We start from the raw sequence: 23377 nt of genomic DNA on the forward strand, positions 1-23377 counted from the left end.
GAACCTCTATTGGCTTAATCCCTGGACTTTATACCGTAGTCAACGAATAAACTATCGCGAGCACTAACGATCCTGTGCCGACCACCTGAGCTTAAAAAATCTTCAGTTCCCGCACTATCCGAAGAGTAGTCGAGACAGCCAGGCGTTGATATCGCGTCTGCGAATTTAGTGTGGTCCGAATATGACCAGCCGGTGGTTGCAGTGCTCCGAGTGAGGCATCTTTGTTTTCGTTTCTTAATTCAAGAATCATTCAGAGTCGAAAGGACTGGTCCTTGTTACAGGACCATTAATCTTTCGTCTCTGACTCACAGGTGTAAGTCTTCCACCGAAGCGAGGCGTCTAATATCAGGAACCGTGTGTTGATTATCATCGAGACTTTCTCTACTCATGCTTGGTTGAATTTTCATTCTCAAACGGAATTGAATTTCATCAATTTCAAGCAAATAAACGTATAAACTGACCTTGGGGTAGTATTAATATTGTGAGAACTGATCTTCTCACGGAAGGTTTTTCTTTTTCACAGTTTCGACTGGTACCGACGTATTATGAACTTGAGTACCTATAATATTATTATATCTGCAATGACTGCAAAAATACTGTACATGACTTGACTTGCCGTGTTAGGGGAGCAGTAAAAATGTTTTATTACACGATTATTTCTCAAACTATACACGTAAACTTTATCCATCAATAAAATATTTTCTACGCCTACAAACTTGTGAATTTTCGGACCTCAAACGTACATTTTCTTTTCAACAACCTTCGATAATACCTCTGCTAATGCCATGACTCAGCCTATAAATCACTGTTTGAAGCAAAGCTGCAACTGCGAAAATAAACTAACAATGACTGTCCATTGGCTGCATTTTTTTTTTTTGGTTTTTTTTTCATGCCTTTCGGACGAAAAGGCTTTAATGCACTATTAGAATAAGGCGGTGTTGAATCTAAAACCGAAAATATTTTTTTGTTTCTCAATCCCGCAACGTTCTAAATTAGTTTGGAAATGCCTGTTTATGCATTAGGGCGAGGAAAGGTTCGTACGGAAATATTTTTTTTGTTTTTTTTTTGAGTTTTCTACCAACGACCAGATTCCGAATTTTCAGGATCTTATTTATTAATGAATTATAAAACACCCGATATTCACAACTCGTAATAAATTAATTGCAAATAAATAGACATAAATACTGCCAAAAGTTAGTGAGATACCGAAAACTAAAAGTGAGATTTCAAAATTGCGTATTATTTACCGCGCAATTTTCTGAGCATTTTAGTTACTGAGATCAGTCAAGTTTCGGATTGTTTATCCTTTAAATTATAATCTAAAATCAAAACCACTCTACAAGAAGCTGCGAATCCAGTCGGTGTAACGCGAAACCCGCGTATAAATTCCCGGATGATCTCTTTCTCCGCAGCCAAGTCCCGACGATACGATGCCTACGACGATCCGTCTTCTTCCGTCATGCCTGACTATCGGCCCTCCAGAATCCCCCTACAAATAATTTTCATTCCGTATTAACAACGGGATATTACAATTCTTGCGTCGATTTCAATACGCGAGTCAATCTTCACGTTATCATGGGAAAAAAAAAGAAATTATCCTCGTGCACTCTGTGCGTCGGTTTTACGACGGAAAATGTTTCAAAAAGTCCGGCAACTGTGCAGCGATTTCTCAATACGAAAACGCGGCAGGTCGTAAATTGACGGGATATTTACAAGTAGACCGCTAAAAAAGTAGGAAAATATTGAAAATTTATATATCTCGACAGCCAATCATTCGATTCTATCGGGGTTCATTTATTTATTTATTCTTTTTCTCATTACACGGTGACTGTTTGAATTTATAATTTGATATCTAGATCAAAATAATTTTTAATGAAACAAACCCTACACGAATCGAATAATTTTCTGTCAGGGTATAAAATTTCAAAATTCAAGCACATTCTCAGCCATTGTTTCGCCAGGGCTTAGGTACTGTATAATAACTCACCTCGCACGCATCTCTGCCTCCAAACCTGTCCTTGGCGCACATTTGAGAGTCAATAATACCCCTGGGCAAGGCCCGGATGTTCCGACTGGTTTTCAAAGCATCTCTGTACCTGTCGTTGCACTGAGAGTTGGTGATGACGTTTATCTCCACTTTATGAAGCAAAGGACTGGCTTTACCGTCTGGAGAAAATAAGCAGGATTAGAACGTCATTTTCGAAGTCACCGAAGGACGATCAGGATACACTTACCGGACTTGACGTCTCCCCATCCGGTCAGCGTGACTACAGCATTCTCGTACAAATTTCCGTCGTCCGGAGGAAGGCATATCGGTCTGACATACTCGGAGTACCTGACCGGGGTCTTCAGCCTGACAACGGCGATGTCGTTGTAGTGGCGAGGCTTGCTGTAATCCGGGTGAATCGTCGATGACTCGATTTTTAAGTCCTGAGGCTCAGCAGGTTCCGTGTTTGAATTCATGTCCAGCTCGCCGACTCTGACCATGTTGGGCGACCTGCGAATGCAAGATAATGTAAGTACACCGTGGTCGCCTTTGTTCAAAGACGAGAAAAAGCGAGGAGACGGCCGGAAGAATAAGCATGACTTTGCAAAAGACAGCCGAAAGTAAAAGCGCAATTCTCACCGTTGCGTAACGCAGTGGGCAGCGGTCAAGACGATTGTTTTGCTGAGTAAAGCTCCGCCGCAAAAGAATTTTGGCTTCCCAGTTGGCTCAGTTTTCCCGATGGCAACCTGCGTCGGAAGAAGAGATTAACGAACTCATTCGTGCGCTATAATTATTCTCAATACGTTTATTTTTGTGGTGGGAATTTTTTTTTTTTTTTTAAACAACCACAAAATTTTACGTGTTTACCATCCATGGAGACGACGCGGCTGTTTGAACGGGCGTGCCGTAGAAAATTCGCCCCGCCACCTTGTCGTTTGTTTCTTTTGCCAAAACGCCGCATTCCGCATCTACGGGAAGTGACAATGTGGTGTGAGCGTAATTGCAATTAGCCGTTTTTATCACATCAGCCGAGTGTCACGACCGTTTATTACACACAAACGAACGTACTGCTCGGTCAGGAAACCGCAGGATTGATATTCTATTACGGTCAAGGGTCACGGATGTATAAATTCAAGGTTTTACGATTTTCTCCTTTTTTTGGACTGATAATGATAAGCGGCTTGTGTCGTTGCCTTCGTGGCGGTGAAACGTATTCGATTAAACCAACCAACTTCCTTGATTCTTGAACTAGATACCGTCGCGCGTATCCGATTTAAAACAAATTATACTTTTATCCTGACAGTTTTATGCAGGCGAAATTTTTCCTCGCAACGCTACGTAATGAAGACAGGATCAATGACAGGATACAGCTTAATATATTTCACAATCGGTGTGCCGACGTGACGTAAAATCCAATCCTCAAGAAAGGATAAAACGTTGAAACGATCGAATGAATTACCAATTTCTTACCGTCACTGTCGAATGCACCTCTCGAGCCTATGTTTTCGATTATTACGGAATCGTCATCGTAGTCACGGCCAAAATCATGCTTAGTCCTGTCACCCGCATGTCGCCTATCTTTCATCCACGGCGTTTCCCAGTCATAGTACTCCTGCCTCCAGCCACGATGGTCGTGATTGAAATACTCTATCGAGGATTCGTAGTCATCATCGTCGTAGTATGACTGATACTCTCGCTTAAGTCTCCGGGCCAATCCCCCCATAAGACGATCACTGCTAAAGGTCAGAGCGTTAAAACCACATCCGCAAGGAGGAGGAAAATCTATTTGCCACATTCCAGGCCGATGAAAATCACCGTAGACCAAATTATTCTCAATAACTTTGACTCGAAATCAGTCAAATTTCTACCGACACCATAACACCATAAACCAATTTGTGCTAATTGTTCCTTGCAAAAACGCCTGTATCGATAGTGTAACGATCGGATTTTTACAAGGAAATCACGAATTGTTTCACCGCATTATTTTTTACTTTTATTATTTTTTACACTGAATTTCAACCAGCCACGCACGTGACTCACTCGACTCCTTACCGTTTTTTCAAGCAGCACACGTGAGTCGGTTTGCCTTCCCATTTGCAGAATTTTTGGTCAGCCGGTCGCCTTTTGTCCATGCAATCTTCGGTTCTGACGCACTGGAAATTCGCAGCCGGGATGCTGGAGCAGTTTTCCAGTTGAATCGGCATCACATCCGACGATGTTTCCACCACGTTCGAATTCTTGAGTCCGTTTGACAGGCCGAAAACGGAGATGGCGAGAAAACCGATTCCGGCGAAAAATAAGGGTCGAAGGTCCATCGTCGCCTATGTCACGTCGCGCACTTTTATTTTGGGCAAATCCAAAGACGAGTTCGCGATTAAACTTTAAATTTGCCGGCTGATTTTGGAAGGAAGGGGAAAATCCACAAGCTCCGACCGACTTTCGTTGTTTTCCTGGTGGTTCTGAGCAATGACCAAGGCTGGAATGACTTCGAGAGCGTTCGTTTGCCGGTCTTTAAGTAAATTACGGGGGACGTCGAAGAGTGGATATCTGCTACTCGGATGTGTCATCGGCCCATCCGCTTACGGGACTTTCCCCATTGCCAGCGGGAATCCTAGGCTACCAGGTTCTGTGGGTTTTCAAAATTCCCTGGCTTTTCTGACCTCAGAATAAGACTCCATGACGCCCATAGATCGTGGACCTTGTTTTTTACAGGGAAAGTTTGACTTGGCAGTCATGTCGAACCAAGTGACTACCTGCCTTACGATTATTGCTAAATTACAATATCAGAAAACTCAAATTCTGTAGACTTTTTCACAGGTTTTGGGATTTTCGGCAGAATCGAGATTTCTCATTTTTACTGATAATTTTCTTCTCTACACGTCAAATTTGCGAATTTTGTATACATTTTTTACAAAATTTATGCGTACCAGAAACCCGCGACAATTTGGTAATTTGATTTACATTTAATTGCATCTATTATTTTCAATGACCAAACTCGCAACGTTTAGTATTTACTTATTTACATTTTATCAACAATGTAATTAACTCTTCAAATTTGGATGCACAAGTTATACGGAAATGCTTATGACACCTATAACGTTATAAGTACGTGTACAGGCAATGGTGTGAATCTAATATTTTTATGTGGAAAATGATGCGCAATTTCAAAATTCCCATGACAACACGTATTTTGCTCACATTGTGGAAATGATGACGAGAAAAGATATTCGCGTATGACTATATATTTTATCTATCGATTATTGTCGAATAGACATTATCAGTTATTTGAAACAACTAGTAGGATATAATAAATCAAATCTAGTCCTTAAACACGTTCGTCTGACAAAAATAATAACGTGGATTGAGAAAAAACAAACGCAACGGTCAATGTCGCAATAACTTGGTAACTCCCGTTCGGAAATAATAGTAAAAAAACCCGAAAAATGTCGGATTTTACCTACTGATTATAAAATACCTGTCCAATTAACATTCTTCTATATTCGGACGGCATAATAATAATTGCAGCATCATTCCACGGTTATGCTAATGATCCAGAATTATAATCTATGTCAATAATGTATGAGCTCTTAAGTTTTTACAAATATGAAGATTAAGCGTTAAAGACAACGTCGGATTTTTACCTATATTTTCGTAATGCGAACCGTTTATGTATGAATTTCATCGGATTGCACAAATGATGAAACATATTGCGCGAGTACAAAACGTAATACATATAAATACAATATTACAGTGTAAACGGGTAAATTCGTTCGGTATGTGTAATCGTGAAAAACTCCGGATGACAATAAAGGAAAATCGACTCTATATTGCGAGTCGGCGAAAGTCAGTATTTCCTGATTCGTTATATACAAGTATTGAGCATTATTTTCAAGTATTCCGTGTTACTACGGAAATACTCGTGCATGGATGGTTTCAGATCTTACCTACGATTTTAAGGAAATCTCTATGATTTACATCATTAAACCGCAGTTTTGGGCAGAAACTCACTTGATTTAAAGGGCCTTGTTGTAATCGTTTCCTCACTTTCACGATTTTTTCGCGTCATTTCTGAAGCTCCAGGATGTTTGACGGATCCTGTGATATATGTGGTTCCGTTTAATGGAATTTGCCGACGAGAAAACGCCGTTGATTTTCCGAGATCGTTCTTTACGCAAAACGATTCCGGATGAATGAAACATTCCTAACCGTTCCCACATGACGTAAAATTCAGAATCTGCGAGTACCGCGCTCAGCTCGGTGCTGGGACTTATCAGTTCCGGTTTCGCTTTCCTCTTCTCTCTCATTTTCGTTATTACGTCCAAATGGAGGAAGCTGCGTGCTCTCATGTCTCGAAGCAGATCTGCTCGGGTGTGGCGATAATCTGGTGATAAATTTCGATTGAAATCCCCGTACGCGTCAACGTCTTCGACTGACGTTTGGCACCGCCGTTTAAACCGCAACATTCATAAATTTCCCACTCGTTCCAAACAGTCTGCGAAATAAGTGGACGTATGAGGATTCCGTCTAACCAAGCGTCAAAAGTTGATAGTATTCTTGTCCACGCGCGTAAGATACTCGTCGACTTCACACGTCCACAAATTTACCACTCGAGTTCCGAAGAATTTTATTTATAACATCTTTCGATATCGTCTCTTTCTTTTCCCCGGGCAATTACGTAAGCCGTTTTATTATTTCCCTTGTGATAGGGGGAGTACCTGCTGGAAAGTTGCAGTTGTGTAATATTTACCCATCACATCGGATAAGCGGGATTCTACAAAAAAAGACCCGCAGGCGAATTAGGTGAAAATCCTTGCAAAGATAGGACGAATGAATAACGACGTGATTAGTTTCCCAAAGTGTAGAAGCAGATCTGCACAAATTTGAATTCACGCTGATCGGTATTCAACCGCATGCAATTGATTGGAAATATATGGAAAGTGCGACGACCTTCCAATGACTATAATACACAGTGTTTACGTTCGGCATGAGAAATTGCCGGCTGCTGTCCACGTGCTCCGACTGCATTCCTCCCAGTCTATTTTAATACGTATTTTTATCTCGAAACTCGCGCGATAAGATACTACGTAATTACGTGCTACCGCCTTGCAAGAAACTGACGCCAGCGCCCATCGCAGTTTACAAGTTTGCCTCGAACCGTGGTTACCGATGGATGTTGAACAAGTTTGGAGACATTGCTCACCGGTGACTTCAGGCTGACGGTAAAATACGTCGAGCGAAAAAGTTCAAGCTGGAAAATCGAGCGGTGATTGTGCCGCGTGTGTTTGTGAAAGGCTTTCATCAACGGTTGCCGTTCTTCGGACAGAGGGTGAACCAAAATGTGGCCGTTCAGTAGCTCCTGTCGAAGCAAGGCGCGGTTGACTGGAAAAACTGTTATAATAACAGGGGCTAACACAGGCATTGGAAAAGAAACGGCGAGGGATCTTTACTGGCGAGGTGAGGCTTTCTGCGGTTTCCTGTTACTGCTGCTGCTGGCACTGTGATAATCACCGTTTGCGGTGACACCGCAGACTAGAATAACATTATACACACTTCGACTACGTGTAAAATGACACGTCTGGTTGTAAGTTCGAATTCGAAATCATTTGTTGCAGGTGCTAAAGTCATCTTGGCCTGCAGAAACGTTGACAAGGCCAACGCCGCTGTGGAGGAACTTAAAGCCGTCCCACCTTCCGAGTACGAACAGAATTTTATGCACGACTCGTGCAAACTGACACACCTCTCAGTATGCGTTTGAACTAAATGTACCGCGGATTTGGAAGATTTTTTTGATCTTCTCGAGCTGGTTTCAATAGTTTTCTGAACCAGTATCCAATGATATTATAATTGTCCATCGCAGGTCTCGGCGTTTTCCTGAAAATTTATAGAGAATCGATCAAAAATAATTCGCAGATGCGAGACGAATGAATATATTGAAAACACAAGCGTTCCGCATAAGATACACTTGGATTGAATTTTAAACCGCGGCCTTTCTTCTCCTCATTTCAGTCCAAAACGAGAACAATTCATTGGCGGGCCCGGTGAACTCGTTGTCTGCAAATTGGATCTGACTAGTTTGGCCAGTGTCAGAGAGTTCGCGAGACGCGTATACGAGACGGAGTTGTTCGTCGACGTCCTCATCAACAACGCTGGGGTTATGATGTGCCCGAAAGGGGTCACGGAGGATGGCTTTGAGATACAATTCGGCACCAATCACCTCGGCCACTTCCTATTGACGCTGTTACTCCTGCCATTGATGGTTCCCGATCGGAAAGACTCTGATAACCGTTCCAGGATAATCAACGTTTCGTCGGCGGCTCATGCGCGTGAGAACTCCACACCTAACAATAAGTAAAAATTGCATAAATCAAACATCAACGAGACTTGTTCACGTCGTTGTTCTTTCACGCCTTGACCTTAGACCAGTTCCAAAGCTCTCATTGCGATCGGAACTTATACTCAATCCGAGTTACACCCTAGATTGATAAATTTTTACTCCACCCCCTCAGGAGGTCAACTCGACTTCGAAGATCTAATGTTGGAGAAGTCTTACGCCCCCTTCAAAGCCTACTGCCAAAGCAAGTTGGCCAATGTGTTGTTCACGCGAGAATTGACTCGTCGATTGAGAGGTGAAACTTATTACGAAATGTGGAGAAAATGAGAAATTTTTTCCTGCAGAAAGGGCAGCACTGACCAAGGAACCCTCAATTTCAGAGACGGACATCACCGGTGTCAATGTCTACGCTCTCCATCCAGGAGTCATCGACTCTGAACTAGCCCGCCATTTTCAGCAAACCATCTCCCGAGGTTTGAGATTAGTTTTCGGATTCTTCCGGACGTTCATTAAATCTGTTGAACAGGGTGCCCAGACGACCATTCATTGCGCCGTTGACGAAGCTGCAGCCGAGCAGACGGGACTTTATTACTCGTATTAAACTTAATCAACTTTAATCCCAACTCCAAATCGAACTGATTTCTGTCATTTGTAATTTTTTTTTTTTTTTTACAAAAGTTGTTTCTTTTCCCAGAGAGTGTGCGGTACGCCAGCCTTCACCCGGCGCATTGGACTATGAAAAGGCCGCCATACTTTGGAAAGAAAGTGTAAAGTTCGTTGGACTTCCTAGCGAGAATCTGGTGGAAATAATGGAGCATGTTACCAAAGAATTTCGTTCTCCCGGTACGGTCGATGAAACCGATAAACTCTCACAGGAACCTTGCACTTCGGAATGAACAACTTGCATCACATTAGATTAGTTTTGTACCGATCATTTTTATTATAATATCACCTTTGCATAATATCCACCAATAAGATATTTTCTTATTTCCTGTAATTGATTTTGATACTTCAGTTCCGTTTCCAATCATCTATGTTAATATAGCCCTCGAAGATTTTTAGACGGTCCCACTATAATCGTTTACGGTATTTATAGTCGAAGAACGTGACAAAATTTTGTAATTCCGTTGTGTAACGTGGAGTAACGATAATGAAGTAGAAAGTTAGCCATGGCTGATATCAGATTGTCCCAAAGTTTAGACACTGTGCGTGGATAATAAGTCAAGTAAATCGATGTCGATATTACACCGGAAAAACACAGTAAATGTAATCTTATTTTAATTTTAGTCTTGGTGTTATCGATCAGATCTTCACCTTGCAGTCGCGCACTCATTGTGTTTTTCAAGAAGTTTTGCTCGTTTTCGAATTTTGCTGAGGTCAGCTTTGACGAACAACTCTAACCGATTAGCATAAACGATTAATTGTGACGTTGCAAAGCCAATTCTGAGTAAGCCAAGAATAAATGATAAGTACGACTAACTTACTCTCTAATTATTCGATTAGCGGATTGCTACGGGACGCAGTGCGTGTGCGCTATAGAAAATTCCGATTGGATAATTTGGCAACTAAGCAATTAAGCCTTCCGTTAATGTTTATTAGTGTTGTAACCTTCCGCAAGGACAAATCAATGACCGAGAGTCTCCTTACCGCAACCAATCGCGACAACAATATGTAGAGACATCTTATACCCACCTTGTAAACACTATCATCGATGTTACGAAGGGGGTCACTGATCAAGAAACCGGTAATTTCATTCGTCACTGGGACACTGAAAACAAAAATCCATTGAAAATAATTGTATTCAGTATTTCCTGATAATTGGCGATCAGTTGAGCATATGAAAAGAAGTTAACACGAGGATAGTGAAACCTAACATAGAACGAAAAAAACCCGATTGTAGAAGAACTGCAAGTGAGATATGAGGGTGTATCGTTTGAACACAGGCATATTGTTACACATGCTCGTTATATTCAATACGTGAAGTAATTCTCGAATAATCACGTTTAAACTCGAGCTCGACAAGCTGCGGTTAAGATTAGTACTTCCTGTTTACATGTAGAAACACATTCCTGAAACTCGATATCGACATCAACAGTTTCAGAGGTCTGATGACCCGCTGGCAGTGTTCACCAGGCAGTAGAGACCGATTGACCGTGAAACCGGTGGCTGGAGACTAAAACCCAGTGCCTGCGACTTTGCGCACGTTCGATTCCCCCTCCAGAAGTCTCCTTGACACACACTTGATTTTCCCACTCGCACGATGAGACGCAGACACTTGTCGTTCGTAACTGAGTTCTGAAGTCAAGGAGATTGCCGTTGGCGATGGCCGATATATCTTGAACCTCTATTGGCTTAGTCCCTGGACTTTATACCGTAGTCAACGAATAAACTATCGCGAGCACTAACGATCCTGTGCCGACCACCTGAGCCTAAAAAATCTTCATTTCCCGCACTGTTCGAAGAGTCGTCGAGACAGCCAGGCGTTGATAACAAGTCTGCGAATTCAGTGTGGTCCGAATATGACCAGCCGGTGGTTGCAGTGCTTCGAGTGAGGCATCTCTGTTTTCGTTTCTTAATCCCACTCAAGAGGCAACCAACGTCATAAATTAACGTCGCGCGTGGCCACAGTTACGTTTCAATACCATTGCTCGTAAAAATTATAGTCAGAATGCCGCTCTTTAGTCAATATTGTAAAAGCAAGTCTCGATTGGAAGGTAAAACCGTGGTTATAACCGGTGCCAATACTGGTATTGGCAAGGAAACTGCGTGGAATCTGTACAGAAGAGGTAAGGCTCCGTGATTGTACTTGTCACAATTGTCAAAACACTGGCACCAACATTTTGATGACAATTACCGAGAAATGTTATGATGTCCAAAAAATATTTTCAACTAGGTACTTTTTCTCATAGCATGTCACGTTCTGGTTTCTGATGTAGGTTGAAACGAGTTTAGATTATTCTTCTTCGCTGAAGAAAAGAGATTTTATACCAGCGTCAAAAACGTTCACATCTAAGCTCCATTACACTCCCATCTAAAAAAAAAACAAATTAATATTGAATTGTAAACTTCAGCTCACAATTTTATGGCGAGACTATATCATGACTCGAAACTCTATTCCAAATTATTTATAGTCAATTTTACGCTTGGGACAGCACTTTGGAAAGAGTACAAATATACACCTACCTTGCCATGCCCTATTTCATACACAACAAAACCCATTATCGTGTAATGTGGGAACTTATACCTACGGCGAAGCATTGGAAGTGGACGAGGTTGCTTGCCCATAAAATATTTACCTGAATTCAAGTAGAGAATTCTGACGGAACTAAGCCCGTAATATCTTCTGCCCGTGACCGTACATGCTTAATGAGGCCGAACGTGTATCTTAATATTGATTACAGGGGCTCGGGTAATCATGGCGTGCAGAGATCTTGTCAAGGCCCAGGCAGCGCTGGAGGATGTAAAAAAAACCTTACCTTCCAAGTATGAATATAATTACCACATTGAACGTGTGTTTTATGAAGTCAAACGTGCATGTTATTCAGCTTGAATCGGTTTTTTTTTACTATTTTGAAATTCACTGAGTTGGAATACTCCAAGGCGGTATAAGTGATGGACACATCGATTCTTAATTGGAAGTGATTAAGTTAGTCAATGAACATGAACACGCAAGAGACATACCAAGACTAGAATTTCACACGATAAGATATTCATGTCAAAACACTTTATTTGACAAACATTCCTTTGCCTATTACGTAACTTGCACTTTGAATTTCGAGATCTGTAACATATGCTGACGAATAATTCTCATCACCTTTGTGCTGGACTTGATTCAGGCCTAACAAGGAAGAGTTCAAAGGAGAGCCGGGTGAACTTGTTATTCAAAAACTGGATCTGAACAGTTTGGCCAGTGTCAGAGAGTGTGCGAAAAAAATATTGGAAACCGAGCCAGCCATTCACATCCTAATCAACAATGCCGGGGTCATGATGTGTCCGAAAGGGGTCACGGAAGACGGCTTCGAGACTCAGTTGGGCACCAATCACCTCGGTCATTTCCTCTTCACCTTGCTCTTGTTGCCGAGGATCATTCAGAGTCGAAAGGACTCTGATCCTTGTTGCAGGATCATTAATGTTTCGTCTCTGGCTCACAGGTGTAAGTCTTCCACTCAAGTAAGGCGTCCAATATCACGAACCGCGTGTTGATTATCGTTGAGACTTTTCGTACTCATGGTTGGTTGAACTTTCACTCTCGAACGGAACGGAATTCCATTAATTTCTATAAAATAACCGTATAAACAGATCTTGGATTAGTGTTAATATGCCCAAGTTTACTGAGAACTGATCTTCTCACGGAACGTTTTTTTCCATCACAGTGTCAACTGGTATCAATTTCAATGATCTGATGTCGGAAAAATCGTACGGTGCCATATCGGCTTACTGCCAGAGCAAGTTGGCCAACGTGCTCTTTACTCGAGAATTAGCTCACCGACTGAAAGGTAAACAAAGTTTTAAGACACGTTGGGAAATTTCCAGCGTGCGAAAGCTTTCGTCGCTTCTATCAAGCGGCTTTACTGACTGAGCTGGGGTGTCAAATTTCAGAGGCGAATATCAAAGGTGTCAACACTTACTCACTTCATCCAGGAGTCATAAAATCAGAGCTCAGCCGTCATCTCGATGACTCTTTCTTCCGTGGCGTGCGATTTTTGTACAGTCTAGTGGGCTTCATGATAAAGACCGTTGAACAGGGCGCCCAAACAACCCTCCATTGCGCCCTCGACGAGCAGGCTGCCAACGAAACCGGCCTCTATTACAGGTAAGGGAAAATCCTGACATGGCAATCCAGAAAAAACTGTGTTCGGCCCTTTTAAACGCTCTGTCTGGCATCTTGAAACAACCTGTCATTAAATTATTGAATTCCGAAACCTTACGAAGAAATTAATCCTATCGAACGAGTATATCAGCTGCGCTCAGAATCCTGCTGGTAAAACAGTAAAAATAATTTTTTACAGGGAGTGTGCCGCAGTCTCACCTTCGTCGTCAGCAATGAACAAGGAAATGGCCGCCAGACTTTGGGACGAGAGTGTGAAGCTTGTCGGTCTCCCAACGAATGATTTAACCGAACTGATCGAGAAAATTCCCACCGAGTATGACAGGTAAATAATTGCTCGCCCGAAGACCACGATTGAGGAATTGGCGTACTTTACGACAAGCATCGGATTGGGTGATCCGCAACATATTATGAACTTGAGTAACTATAAATTAGTTTCATCTGCATAGACTGGAAACAACGCGAATGACTTGACTTGCCGCATTGGGAGAGCAATAAGAATGTTTTGTTATAAGAATATTTCTCAAACTATACGTGTATACTTTATCTACCAATAAAAATATTTTATACGCCTTCAAAGTTGTGAATTCTTGAACCTCAAACAAAACATTTTTTTTCATCACTAGACAATTCTCCGTCTAATACAATGATGTAGCCTATAAATCATCGCTCGGAGCAAAGCTTCAACCGTCAAAACTAGCCGCATTTAAACAGAGAGTTGACTTTAGGACACTAGTGCAAAGCTTGTTCCTCACGGAAAAATGCCCACTCTTGGGTGTAAATTCGTATCCTCAATTTTTTTCTTATAAGAATTTAGCATTATCTATGAGTTTGGGGTTTTTTGGCGGTTGAGGAGTCGGTCTCTCCACAAGCGATTGAACTAAGTTGATCGAAAAAATCTCCACCGAGTATATTAGATAAATTATTGATCATCGAAGGACGTTGGGAAATAGGTAAGCTGCATACCAGGCATCGGATGGTCCGATCTGAAACAAGTTATGAATATGAGCAGCTGCATGTATTGTGTCAGTGATCGGTTGTCACAGTTACTTGACTTGCCGGAAGAAGTTTTGTTACAATTACTTCTCAAATTATAATACATATTATATACACTTTATGTGTCAACAAAATAGTTTTTTTCCAACACATGCTGGGAAAGACTTTCGAAGTCTGTTAAGCGTGCGTAAACTGCCAAATTTCTGAACAGTGCGGTAAAACGCTTTGCGGTAACTCGCTCCGTAACATAAATTATGACCATGTTTGAATTTTACTGCGTTGATGTACACAAAGGTCTACAGATTTAGTTCAGCACAGTTGACGTCACACGGTATCTTTTTCAACCTATCGATAATTTGCTACGAGCATGTCTCAAACGCAAAGAAGCAAATCGTTCTATTCTAAAATAATAAAATATGAAATAAAGTTTCAAAATCAAACATTTTTCACGCGATACTAGATTGGGACGTCTTGAGTATAAAACCGGTTCTTGGAGCAAACCTGCGGTCTCTTTATCTTCGCTTTTACCCCACCATTAGAGAAAGGAACTGTACTGTTTGATACGCACAAACCAATGACGACAGCCAGATTTCACCGTTAGATGTCAGCAAATGTACCTTCAACACTTGCCATCATGTTCATTCTTTCAATGACACACCTTGGAATAATAAATTTCTCTCAGACTTGGCACAAAGTTACAGGCATCTGCAGCGTCACTTAAAACTAAGCCGTGTTCTTCAAACCAAAACTTAATTGTTGAATTCTGTCTGGATTGTGATTAGAAATGCCGTTGTTCAGTCGATCTTGTAATAGCAAAGCACGTTTAGACGGTAAAACGGTCATTATAACCGGTGCTAATAGTGGGATTGGAAAAGAAACTGCGGGGGACCTTTACAGGAGAGGTGAGTCTATCTACTGCCTATTTGTCAAAATTTAATAATCAAAACATTTTTAGGCCGAAAATGCTTATGCATAGTGATCGCATTTTTGAGTATACGTAGAATCAGCGTTGAATGTTGCATCAGATATGTGGTATATTCTACATCTTGTAATTATCACAGGAGCCAGAGTGATCTTGGCATGCAGAGACCTGGCCAGAGCCGAAGCTGCTGTAAAGGATATATACAAGATTCCACCATCTAAGTACGAATAAATTTATTTATATAACATGCAAGTGCGACAGTACGTAAGTTGGTATGAAACGACCTCAATCAAATGACCAAAAACTAAACTAAGATTCTAGTTACGTTTTTTTTCCGATTGATTTCAGATATCGCGAAGAACGGTTCATCGGAGAGTTTGGCCAACTCGTTGTTTACAAATTGGATCTGAACAGCTTGGCCAGCATCAGGGAATGTGCGAAACAGATATGGAAAACAGAACCTGCTGTTCATATTCTCATCAATAACGCTGCGGTTATGATGGTTCCCAAGGGGGTTACCGAAGATGGCTTCGAGATACAATTTGGTATCAACCACCTGGGTCACTTTCTTTTTACACTGCTACTCCTGCCGAAGATCATTCAAAGTCAAAAACACCCGGATACCTGCGGCAGGATCATCAACGTTTCGTCCTCAGCTCATAATTGTAAGACCTTACACTTCGGTGATGAATTTCAAAAGCAGAAATAACGGTAGAACAAAGATCATACTTCCGATCGTCATGCTGATGATTCTCATCGCTGACTGAAAATAGTGACCGTATGTCCGAGATTTACCCACGTTCTTGTCAACGTTCATTTAGTTGGAATTCAAGTTTGATCGAATTCTATTCTATCCTTAGTGGTGAAGATCAAGGTTGAAGACCTCATGTCAGATAAGACGTACAACCCCTTCATGGTCTACTGCCGTAGCAAGCTGGCGAACATATTATTCACTCGTGAATTGACTCGCAGATTGAAAGGTAATAACGATCAATGTCTGTTAATAACGGAGAGATTACATCACTTGCATCGAGACATCGTTTTATCGGAGGATGTTGCATTTCAGAAGCAAATGTCGCCGGTGTAAACACCTACACACTTCATCCGGGAATCTTCAAGTCCAACCTCAGCCGCCATTTTGATCAGGTTTTGTTTAGGGGTGTAAGGTATTTCATCAGAATAGGAGAATTATTTGTAAAGACTCCGAAAGAGGGCGCCCAGACAACTATCCATTGTGCCGTCGATGAGGGTGCCGCAAAACAGACGGGTCTCTACTACAGGTAAGGAAAAGTGTCGGAGTAAAATTGCCAAGTTGAAAACCACTAAATTTTTCGGCAGACTTTTCAGTCAGGAGACGAATGTAAGTACAGCCATCGTTCGATAATCTGATGGTCAAACTGGCAATCGTTTTTTTATTTCAGTCAATGCGCAGTGGCTCAACCTTCAAACGCGGCGCTGAACGACTTAACCGCAATCAAACTTTGGAATGCGAGTATTGAACTTGTTGGTCTTCCAACAAGCGATTTAAGGGATCTGATCCAAATAATTTCCAAGGAATATGCCATGTGAACGGTTTGCTGATGGCGACGTTTGATACTACGATGTCACCTGAAATTGTTCACAAGTATATTGTATCAAGTACCCATTAAGGGCTACAGTTATTGCATTATTGGTAATTTAGATAAAAATTGTATAGTGGTAGAATATTCCACTGAATTTGCAAAATTTGAATGATAAATTATCAGTTCATTTTAATCAACAGTGTAACGTTAAACAACGAAGAGTGCGGAAATGTTGCCAATACGATTACGTTAACAAATCTGAAAAATGCATTATAGCAGCAATGAATTTTATGTTCTCAGTGTATCGATCTGAACATTGTCGCCTTTGGTTATCAAGGATAAGTAATTGCAGAAAAAATCCCCCGAGCATTACGCCGTGCTCATTTCACTATCTGCAATAATTCGTTAGTACGAGTCCAGCGGTCGGTTATAATTAAAAACCATTTCACTATCCTTTATTCTACATGGAAGTCGGATAATTTTCGATCTGAAAGCACTCGTGTGTTTGAATTGCGAAATAATCACAGCTGAGCCGAGCGAAGATTAAGTCCGCAGTTTTAACAAAAATTTATCAATGGATCATCATGATGAAAAATTAATTAGCTCTATTAAATTTATCTTAAAATACTTTAATTTAGTTAATTTAGTAATACCTATTATTAATCTCAAATATTTTGTAAAATCTCTCTATTTACTATATACTGCAAATGTAACAATCAGTGACCCTGTTAGTGGCCAATAGGCTGTTGGGTCTATATAATAAATAAAATAAAAATAAAAATAAAAAAAATCATCTGAAGAGCACCGTGACGATCAGCCCATTATTATTGCTCGAGCAAAGAAAGTTACATTATATTAAATATTTGGCCTCGACTCAGCCTTTAACCGCACAGTATGTGTGCCGGTGGCCTTAGTACCGTTCGATCTGCTCCCCCACTGCGGTATATTTAACTCACACAACGCGGTCGCATATACGTGATAAGCACCGGATATGTTCGTTCCAGAGTTAGCGATGACGAGTTCGCCTGTAATTGGCGATTGCCACTTACTCCGAGTGCTGATTGGCTCAGCGAGGAAAAACCGACCGCGACGAGGGAACAGCCGTAACATTCACTTCAAGTGGCTGGTAAACAACGTACAAGTTCAACAGTCTTCCTCACCTTCAGTGTCCTGGACAGAGCAGCTTCGGTTGCGTGTAATTTTGGGTCTTTGTCAGGTTCCACATGACTCGTTCGTAACTGCGTTTTACCCGCGCATAGTCTACGCCCGGTATTAACGACGTTACAAGAAGCTGCGCTTCTGGATTTGTTTCTAAAATGTGGCCGTTTAGTCGATCGTGTCAAAGCACGGCTCGCTTAGTCGGAAGAACCGTTGTCATAACCGGTGCCAATACGGGGATCGGAAAGGAGACCGCACGGGATCTTTACAGAAGAGGTAAACCACGATATACGACTACGACTGCTAAAAACCCATCCGATGATTGATCCAGTTATTACGGTTGGTAAATTGTGGTCGATGAATGCACCTGCAACCCAGTTACACGTAGTTTTTCCGATACCGAAACCGGTAAATGTTCCGGTTCCTTGTACGTTTTGTCACCGACGAAACGGAACTTGACAGCTCGTGACGTGTTGCTTCCGTTTCACGATGACACGGCTGTTTTTCCCCTGATATTCTCGCGTGTCATGGGGTTTATCGATTTCCGTGCCGACGTCAGATCGATTAGATTTACACTCGTCGTAGCTCATGACGTATAAGTCTTTAAAGAGGAAAGACAAGAAAGAGTTCTTGACGTTGCGCCATTCTATGTTTTAGAAATCTCAGCGAATACAGACTTCCATTATCGAATACACCTTCTGTTACTCGAGGTACCGCTACAAGCAAAGAGTCCCGTTCGATTACTGTAACTCGTATCAGAAGTAATATGACGAAGAACAGTTATTATTTAGGCGTGGTTATTTTATTTCCGAGTAACACGCGCGTCATGTTCTAATTGATATTGCATCGGCTCGCATAAATATGTGTGTAAGACGATTTAAGTCGAATAACAAGCGCGCGCCTTGTGCTGTTAACTTTTTACAGGCGCCAGAGTTGTCCTAGCATGCAGAGATCTGAACAAGGCCAATGCTGCGATTGAGGAACTGAAAAGCGTTCCACCCTCATGGTACGAACGCGGCAATCTACTTCAATTTTGTGTTCACAGTATAGAAAATTGAAAATTCATTCCACTGACGTACGTTTGGCAAATTTTAGTCCGACCCGGGAACAGTTCGTCGGAGAACCTGGCGAAGTTGTCGCTTGTAAACTGGATCTGAACAGTTTAGCCAGCGTCAGAGAATGTGCGAAACACATTTCGACGACGGAGTCAGCTGTTCATGTTCTTATCAACAATGCCGGGGTCATGATGTGCCCGAAAGGGGTCACGGAAGACGGCTTCGAGACTCAGTTGGGCACCAATCACCTCGGTCACTTCCTCTTCACACTGCTGCTCCTTCCAAAGATCATTCAAAGTCGAAAGGACTCAGACCCCTGCTCCAGGATCATCAATGTTTCATCCATGGCTCACGCACGTGAGAATTATACCTAAGCAGAAACTGTAACGCAAAACCACGCGTTAATAACCGATAAGACTTGTTCACGGTGCTAGTCTTTCCTAGTCTTAACGGGATAAGATTTAAGTAAAAAACTTCTCATACCGCTGCACGAATGACGTTATCATGCTTTTGTTCAGTGTCACACTAATGTGGGCAAAGCTCCGAGAACCCGAGAATGTATTTGACTATCGCATCCAGTTTGACGATGTCTTGTTTCACCCTTAGGAGGCGACATCAACTTCGACGATCTGATGTCAGAGAAGTCATACAGTCCATTGAAGGCCTACAACCAGAGCAAGGTGGCCAACGTGTTGTTCACGCGAGAATTGGCTCGCCGATTGAAAGGTAAAAGCGATACAAAAACGATGTCAACGTACTTTCAATGTTGAAAAGCACTCACCACTTCACACGAAAACACTGATACTGACCTATAAATGACTTGGTGTTTTAGAGGCGAACATCACCGGTATTAACGTCTATACCCTCCATCCGGGGGTCATCAAGTCTGACTTGGGTCGTCATCTCAGCGCAGGTCCCAGATTTTTATTGGGAATTTTTCGACCCTTCATCAAGAATATCGAGCAAGGAGCTCAGACAACCATTCACTGTGCGGTTGACGAGGAAGCAGCCAAAGAGACGGGCCTTTATTACAAGTACGAGAAAAATCCGGGCATTACGACCGTCTTTGACGATGCGTATTTTATAAATAAACTTTCACAGTTCAAAAGCAGTACAAACTGATTAATTCGCAACTAGTCCATTCGCCCCCAAATTCAACAAATCGACAACCGTCAATTGTGAAATTTCTATGTCAATTGCTTTGTCACGTCCGTCTTGGCTTTATCTAATCACAAAAACTGTCTAATGCCTCGAAGAGCATTACGGTATCGTGATCGTTGATAAATCCCAGTTAGCATTCGTCAGTGAATCTTGCCTGCCATCGGCATTACTGTAAATTAAAGTCCAAGTTAGCCTCACTCATAAATCCAACGGTAAGACTGCAAAAAAATTTCTTTCAGGGAGTGTGCGCCAACCTCACCTTCGTCAGTGGCACTTGACGACGCGAAGGCAGCCAGACTTTGGGACACAAGCATAAAGTTGGTTGGTCTTCCGACTCACAATTTGACCGAACTGATTGAGCAGATTTCCAAGGATTATATCAAGTGAGCGTCTCACTGGTGATTGGGATTAGATTGTCCATGGTATTCCGGGCAAGCAGTGTTCGCGGCATCTTGTGGAAGTTGAACAACTGCTCCCTTCTATCGAACACAGGATAAATTATTTTTATTTTTGATTTAATTAGCGTAGAGTAAGTCTCGCACAAGCTATGTAACGTCTATATATGTATTTTATCAAAAATAAATTATTTTTATGTTAATTAGTTGTTGTTTTTTTTTGTTGTTTTTTTTTGTTTTACGTTAGCCGTGTGTTTCACTTCCAAACGAGTTTTCCGTTCACTCAATGCTCACGGACTCGAGCAGTTTTCAACTGCAGCAATGAAACGTGAAACGATTATTTTCTCATATGTATACTGACATAGGTGTGTTTTGCTCAACATATGAAAAATTATGGTATCAATAATCACAGTCTTCGTACATATATACCTCGTGTTTGGATGAAAAAATAATGTAATATTCGTCAATTTTATTCCGAGATTGAATTGTTCGATTGAATATCAGAATGACAAACAAGAAAATGTTTATTAAAAAACTCAACTTACATTTGAAAAGAGTATAAACCGTAAAGAATAGGCGAATTAAAAATAGCGACAATAGATTAGGCGTATATGATTTACTCAAAGACGTTCGTTGCACAAGTATTTATACAAAATATAATAATTATCATTGTTATTAGTATTAATATTTTTTTTTTTCCAATCGTAGATTACAAGTCGTTGAACAAAATGACACGGCTGTTGAGTATTATTCAATTGGGTAAATAACATGTCAACAACTATGAAATGTCTATTAAATATGTGCATTTCTGCATAAATAGCGTGTAAACACCATTTTTGACAATTCTCCGCTATACGAAGGATCTCAACGTACCCCTAAGCTCCTCAATACGGACCTTGGGCTATCTGCGGAGGAGGAGGAATCCTCGGTAAGACAGGTCGTGGCTCAACAAATTGATTGGAAGTGACCTCCTGGGATATATCTGGCGCCCCATAAGTGATTTGAGGTTGCGGAGGTGCTTCCGGCGTGTTATAAGAGAAAGGCGTTAGAGAAGGTGCTGCCGGAATAATAGGCAGTGGCTCGCGGACGATTGGCTCGGGTTCCTGCACGTCGATAACATCCGTCGGGTAAATTGATTCCGGCTGTTGTTCCACTGGACCCGGTTCAGAAATCTGTGGCTCGTACGGTGCGAATGGCGTTAGTTCAGGTGGTGGTGGAATATCGGGCAGCGATGGTTGTTCAAACGGTTGCTCAGGCTCTGGTGATTCTCTCACTATTGAAGGCCCGCACGTTTCTGGCGGATACGGGGCCGGGGGGCCGTAGACGGGTACGGGCCTCGGTGGCGGTGGAGGAGGAGGTGGTGGGGGTGGGGGTGGAGGTGGTGGCGGCGGTGGAGCTGCTATTTCCGGTGGTCCATAGACTGGCGCGGGTTCTTCGACTACCGGAGGACCGTACTCTCGTGCTGGTATTGGCGGCGGAGGAGGTGGGGGTGGGGGTGGCGGAGGAGGTGGGGGTGGAGGTGGCGGTGGTGGGGGTGGAGGCGGTGCAGGAGGAGGGGGGCCGTAGACGCGTGCAGGCCTTGGTGGAGGCGGTGGTGGAGGTGGAGGAGGCGGTGGTGGAGGTGGAGGAGGCGGTGGTGGAGGTGGAGGAGGCGGCGGCGGCGGTGGAGGTGCAACGCTCTCTGGTACGCCGTAGACTCGTGCAGGCCTTGGCGGCGGGGGTGGTGGAGGAGGAGGTGGAAGTGGAGGCGGGGGTGGGGGCGGCAAATTAAAGACCGGCGTGCTTCTATCCGGAATACCGTAGGTGGCGTGCGGGATGACCGGTGCCGGAGAAGCTATCGACACCGATTCATCGGGATAAGGTCGTGCGGGTGGGTAAGGGTATCCCGAAGAAGAGGCACCGAAACTCGCCGACGCCGAGGCGATGAAATCCCGGTTATTGGGCTCGAATGCGAAGGAGGGCGGAGGCGGGGGCGGCACACTTGGCTTAGGATACCTCGCAGTCCTTTTGTCGGCGCTTGCTAAGGCCACAAGGGCCAGCAGTATCAAAAACTTCTGTAATTTGAAGGGAAAAGGATTAATGCGAGCCTCTTCCAGACGTTGGGAATCACGGATCGGCCTTCCGAGATACCGCGATGGTGTCACGCTTATACTACTTACCATCGTTGAAGTTTTGACAGTGAGCACTGAACAACTGTACTGAAAACCCCGTCTCTCTCGGTATATATACCGGGGATGCAATTTGGAAAATGCCCCCGGGAAATATGTGTTTTTCATTCCGTACACGGATTTCCTAACTCAGGTATTATGAAGCGAAACCGTTCGAATGCCTGTATCATTAGGAATCGAGTATAGATACACTCACACGCGTCAATTTCTCCAAGTTTTCGGTTATTTGAAATCACATTTCCCACAAGGATCCATTACCGGATGAAAATTAACGGACTCTGATCAACGTCTCAGATACCTTTAACTCTCTGGTTTACATTCGTTAAACAACAATTGCCTAGTTTTGACCACTCGCAAACTAACGAGGATGTGATTTCAGAATTTCGTGTAATTTCACACGATCGTTAAAATACAACAATGAGAGAAGGCGGCCATAACCGTCAATTCACTTCGAAGGTCGAACGCGAAACTTCTCATTACAAAATAATTCGTCTCCTGAATTACACGACGCGCTAATGCTAATCTTACCTCGCTTTGAAATAAATTTCAGTACTCGATAAAAACATTCTGCGCTACTTCTACTCTAACATAAAGTAACTAGCATAAAATTCTGTTAACATAAAATTGTACTCATAATTAAACGACAATCATTCGCAATCGAATAATCTTCCCGAAAACTCCGGGTCATTCACGATACACGCACGTTTCGTAATAACATCATACCGAACTTGAACCGAAAAATGTTGTACAAATATACATCCGCATATTTTTTATTCTGCTAAAATAAATTAAAATAGTACTTTTCCAAATCATT

General features: G+C 42.3%; 4 protein-coding genes across 6 annotated transcripts; 3 read left to right on the forward strand and 1 right to left on the reverse strand.

Annotated features, from left to right (window-relative positions):
- Positions 1-754: 754 nt before the first annotated feature.
- LOC107219829 (venom protease-like) lies at positions 755-7124 on the reverse strand. Of its 3 annotated transcripts, none has more exons than XM_046746715.1 (8): positions 5996-7124; positions 4040-4685; positions 3458-3723; positions 2855-2955; positions 2627-2733; positions 2235-2497; positions 1988-2166; positions 755-1489 (listed from the first exon to the last, which is right to left on the reverse strand). In XM_046746715.1, the coding sequence occupies exons 2-8, from the start codon at positions 4300-4302 to the stop codon at positions 1337-1339; spliced, it is 1332 nt and encodes a 443-aa protein (XP_046602671.1). In that variant the 5' UTR covers positions 4303-4685; positions 5996-7124; the 3' UTR covers positions 755-1336. The 3 variants fall into 3 exon arrangements, with proteins under 3 accessions (XP_046602671.1, XP_046602672.1, XP_015513658.2); XM_046746716.1 differs by having other exon boundaries at positions 5932-7124; XM_015658172.2 differs by having other exon boundaries at positions 3458-3720; positions 4040-7124.
- A 176-nt stretch (positions 7125-7300) lies between these two features.
- Positions 7301-9797, forward strand: LOC107219831 (retinol dehydrogenase 12). Its single transcript, XM_015658174.2, has 6 exons — positions 7301-7441; positions 7600-7681; positions 7994-8310; positions 8494-8613; positions 8699-8912; positions 9013-9797. The coding sequence occupies exons 1-6, from the start codon at positions 7324-7326 to the stop codon at positions 9212-9214; spliced, it is 1053 nt and encodes a 350-aa protein (XP_015513660.2). The 5' UTR covers positions 7301-7323; the 3' UTR covers positions 9215-9797.
- Positions 9798-10642: 845 nt separating this feature from the next.
- LOC107219839 (retinol dehydrogenase 11) lies at positions 10643-13725 on the forward strand. Its single transcript, XM_015658179.2, has 6 exons — positions 10643-11104; positions 11720-11801; positions 12155-12471; positions 12692-12814; positions 12918-13131; positions 13328-13725. Exons 1-6 carry the CDS (start codon positions 10987-10989, stop codon positions 13473-13475), a joined length of 1002 nt encoding a protein of 333 aa, XP_015513665.2. The 5' UTR covers positions 10643-10986; the 3' UTR covers positions 13476-13725.
- A 1045-nt stretch (positions 13726-14770) lies between these two features.
- On the forward strand, positions 14771-20598 carry LOC107219828. The gene is made up of 12 exons (XM_046746683.1): positions 14771-15044; positions 15204-15285; positions 15413-15729; positions 15925-16044; positions 16116-16344; positions 16486-16630; positions 17886-18060; positions 18709-18790; positions 18880-19196; positions 19446-19565; positions 19672-19873; positions 20240-20598. The coding sequence occupies exons 1-12, from the start codon at positions 14927-14929 to the stop codon at positions 20385-20387; spliced, it is 2055 nt and encodes a 684-aa protein (XP_046602639.1). The 5' UTR covers positions 14771-14926; the 3' UTR covers positions 20388-20598.
- The last annotated feature ends 2779 nt before the right edge of the window (positions 20599-23377 follow it).

The sequence above is a fragment of the Neodiprion lecontei genome, chromosome 1, assembly GCF_021901455.1.
Source record: "Neodiprion lecontei isolate iyNeoLeco1 chromosome 1, iyNeoLeco1.1, whole genome shotgun sequence".
In the NCBI taxonomy this organism is placed as follows: domain Eukaryota; kingdom Metazoa; phylum Arthropoda; class Insecta; order Hymenoptera; family Diprionidae; genus Neodiprion; species Neodiprion lecontei.

Coding starts and splice junctions, on each gene's coding strand:
- LOC107219829 (XM_046746715.1), bottom strand. CDS start 4,302: ATGGACCTTCGACCCTTATTTTTCGCCGGAATCGGTTTTCTCGCCATC. Junction 2,956..3,457: donor AGGTGCATTCGACAGTGACG/GTAAGAAATTGG, acceptor CACTTCCCGTAG/ATGCGGAATGCGGCGTTTTG. Junction 2,734..2,854: donor CCGCGTCGTCTCCATGGATG/GTAAACACGTAA, acceptor CTTCCGACGCAG/GTTGCCATCGGGAAAACTGA.
- LOC107219828 (XM_046746683.1), top strand. CDS start 14,927: ATGCCGTTGTTCAGTCGATCTTGTAATAGCAAAGCACGTTTAGACGGT. Junction 16,345..16,485: donor CAGACGGGTCTCTACTACAG/GTAAGGAAAAGT, acceptor TTTTTATTTCAG/TCAATGCGCAGTGGCTCAAC. Junction 18,061..18,708: donor ACGGGATCTTTACAGAAGAG/GTAAACCACGAT, acceptor AACTTTTTACAG/GCGCCAGAGTTGTCCTAGCA.
- LOC107219831 (XM_015658174.2), top strand. CDS start 7,324: ATGTGGCCGTTCAGTAGCTCCTGTCGAAGCAAGGCGCGGTTGACTGGA. Junction 8,311..8,493: donor TTCGTCGGCGGCTCATGCGC/GTGAGAACTCCA, acceptor CCACCCCCTCAG/GAGGTCAACTCGACTTCGAA. Junction 8,614..8,698: donor ATTGACTCGTCGATTGAGAG/GTGAAACTTATT, acceptor CCTCAATTTCAG/AGACGGACATCACCGGTGTC.
- LOC107219839 (XM_015658179.2), top strand. CDS start 10,987: ATGCCGCTCTTTAGTCAATATTGTAAAAGCAAGTCTCGATTGGAAGGT. Junction 11,105..11,719: donor GTGGAATCTGTACAGAAGAG/GTAAGGCTCCGT, acceptor TATTGATTACAG/GGGCTCGGGTAATCATGGCG. Junction 12,815..12,917: donor ATTAGCTCACCGACTGAAAG/GTAAACAAAGTT, acceptor GTCAAATTTCAG/AGGCGAATATCAAAGGTGTC.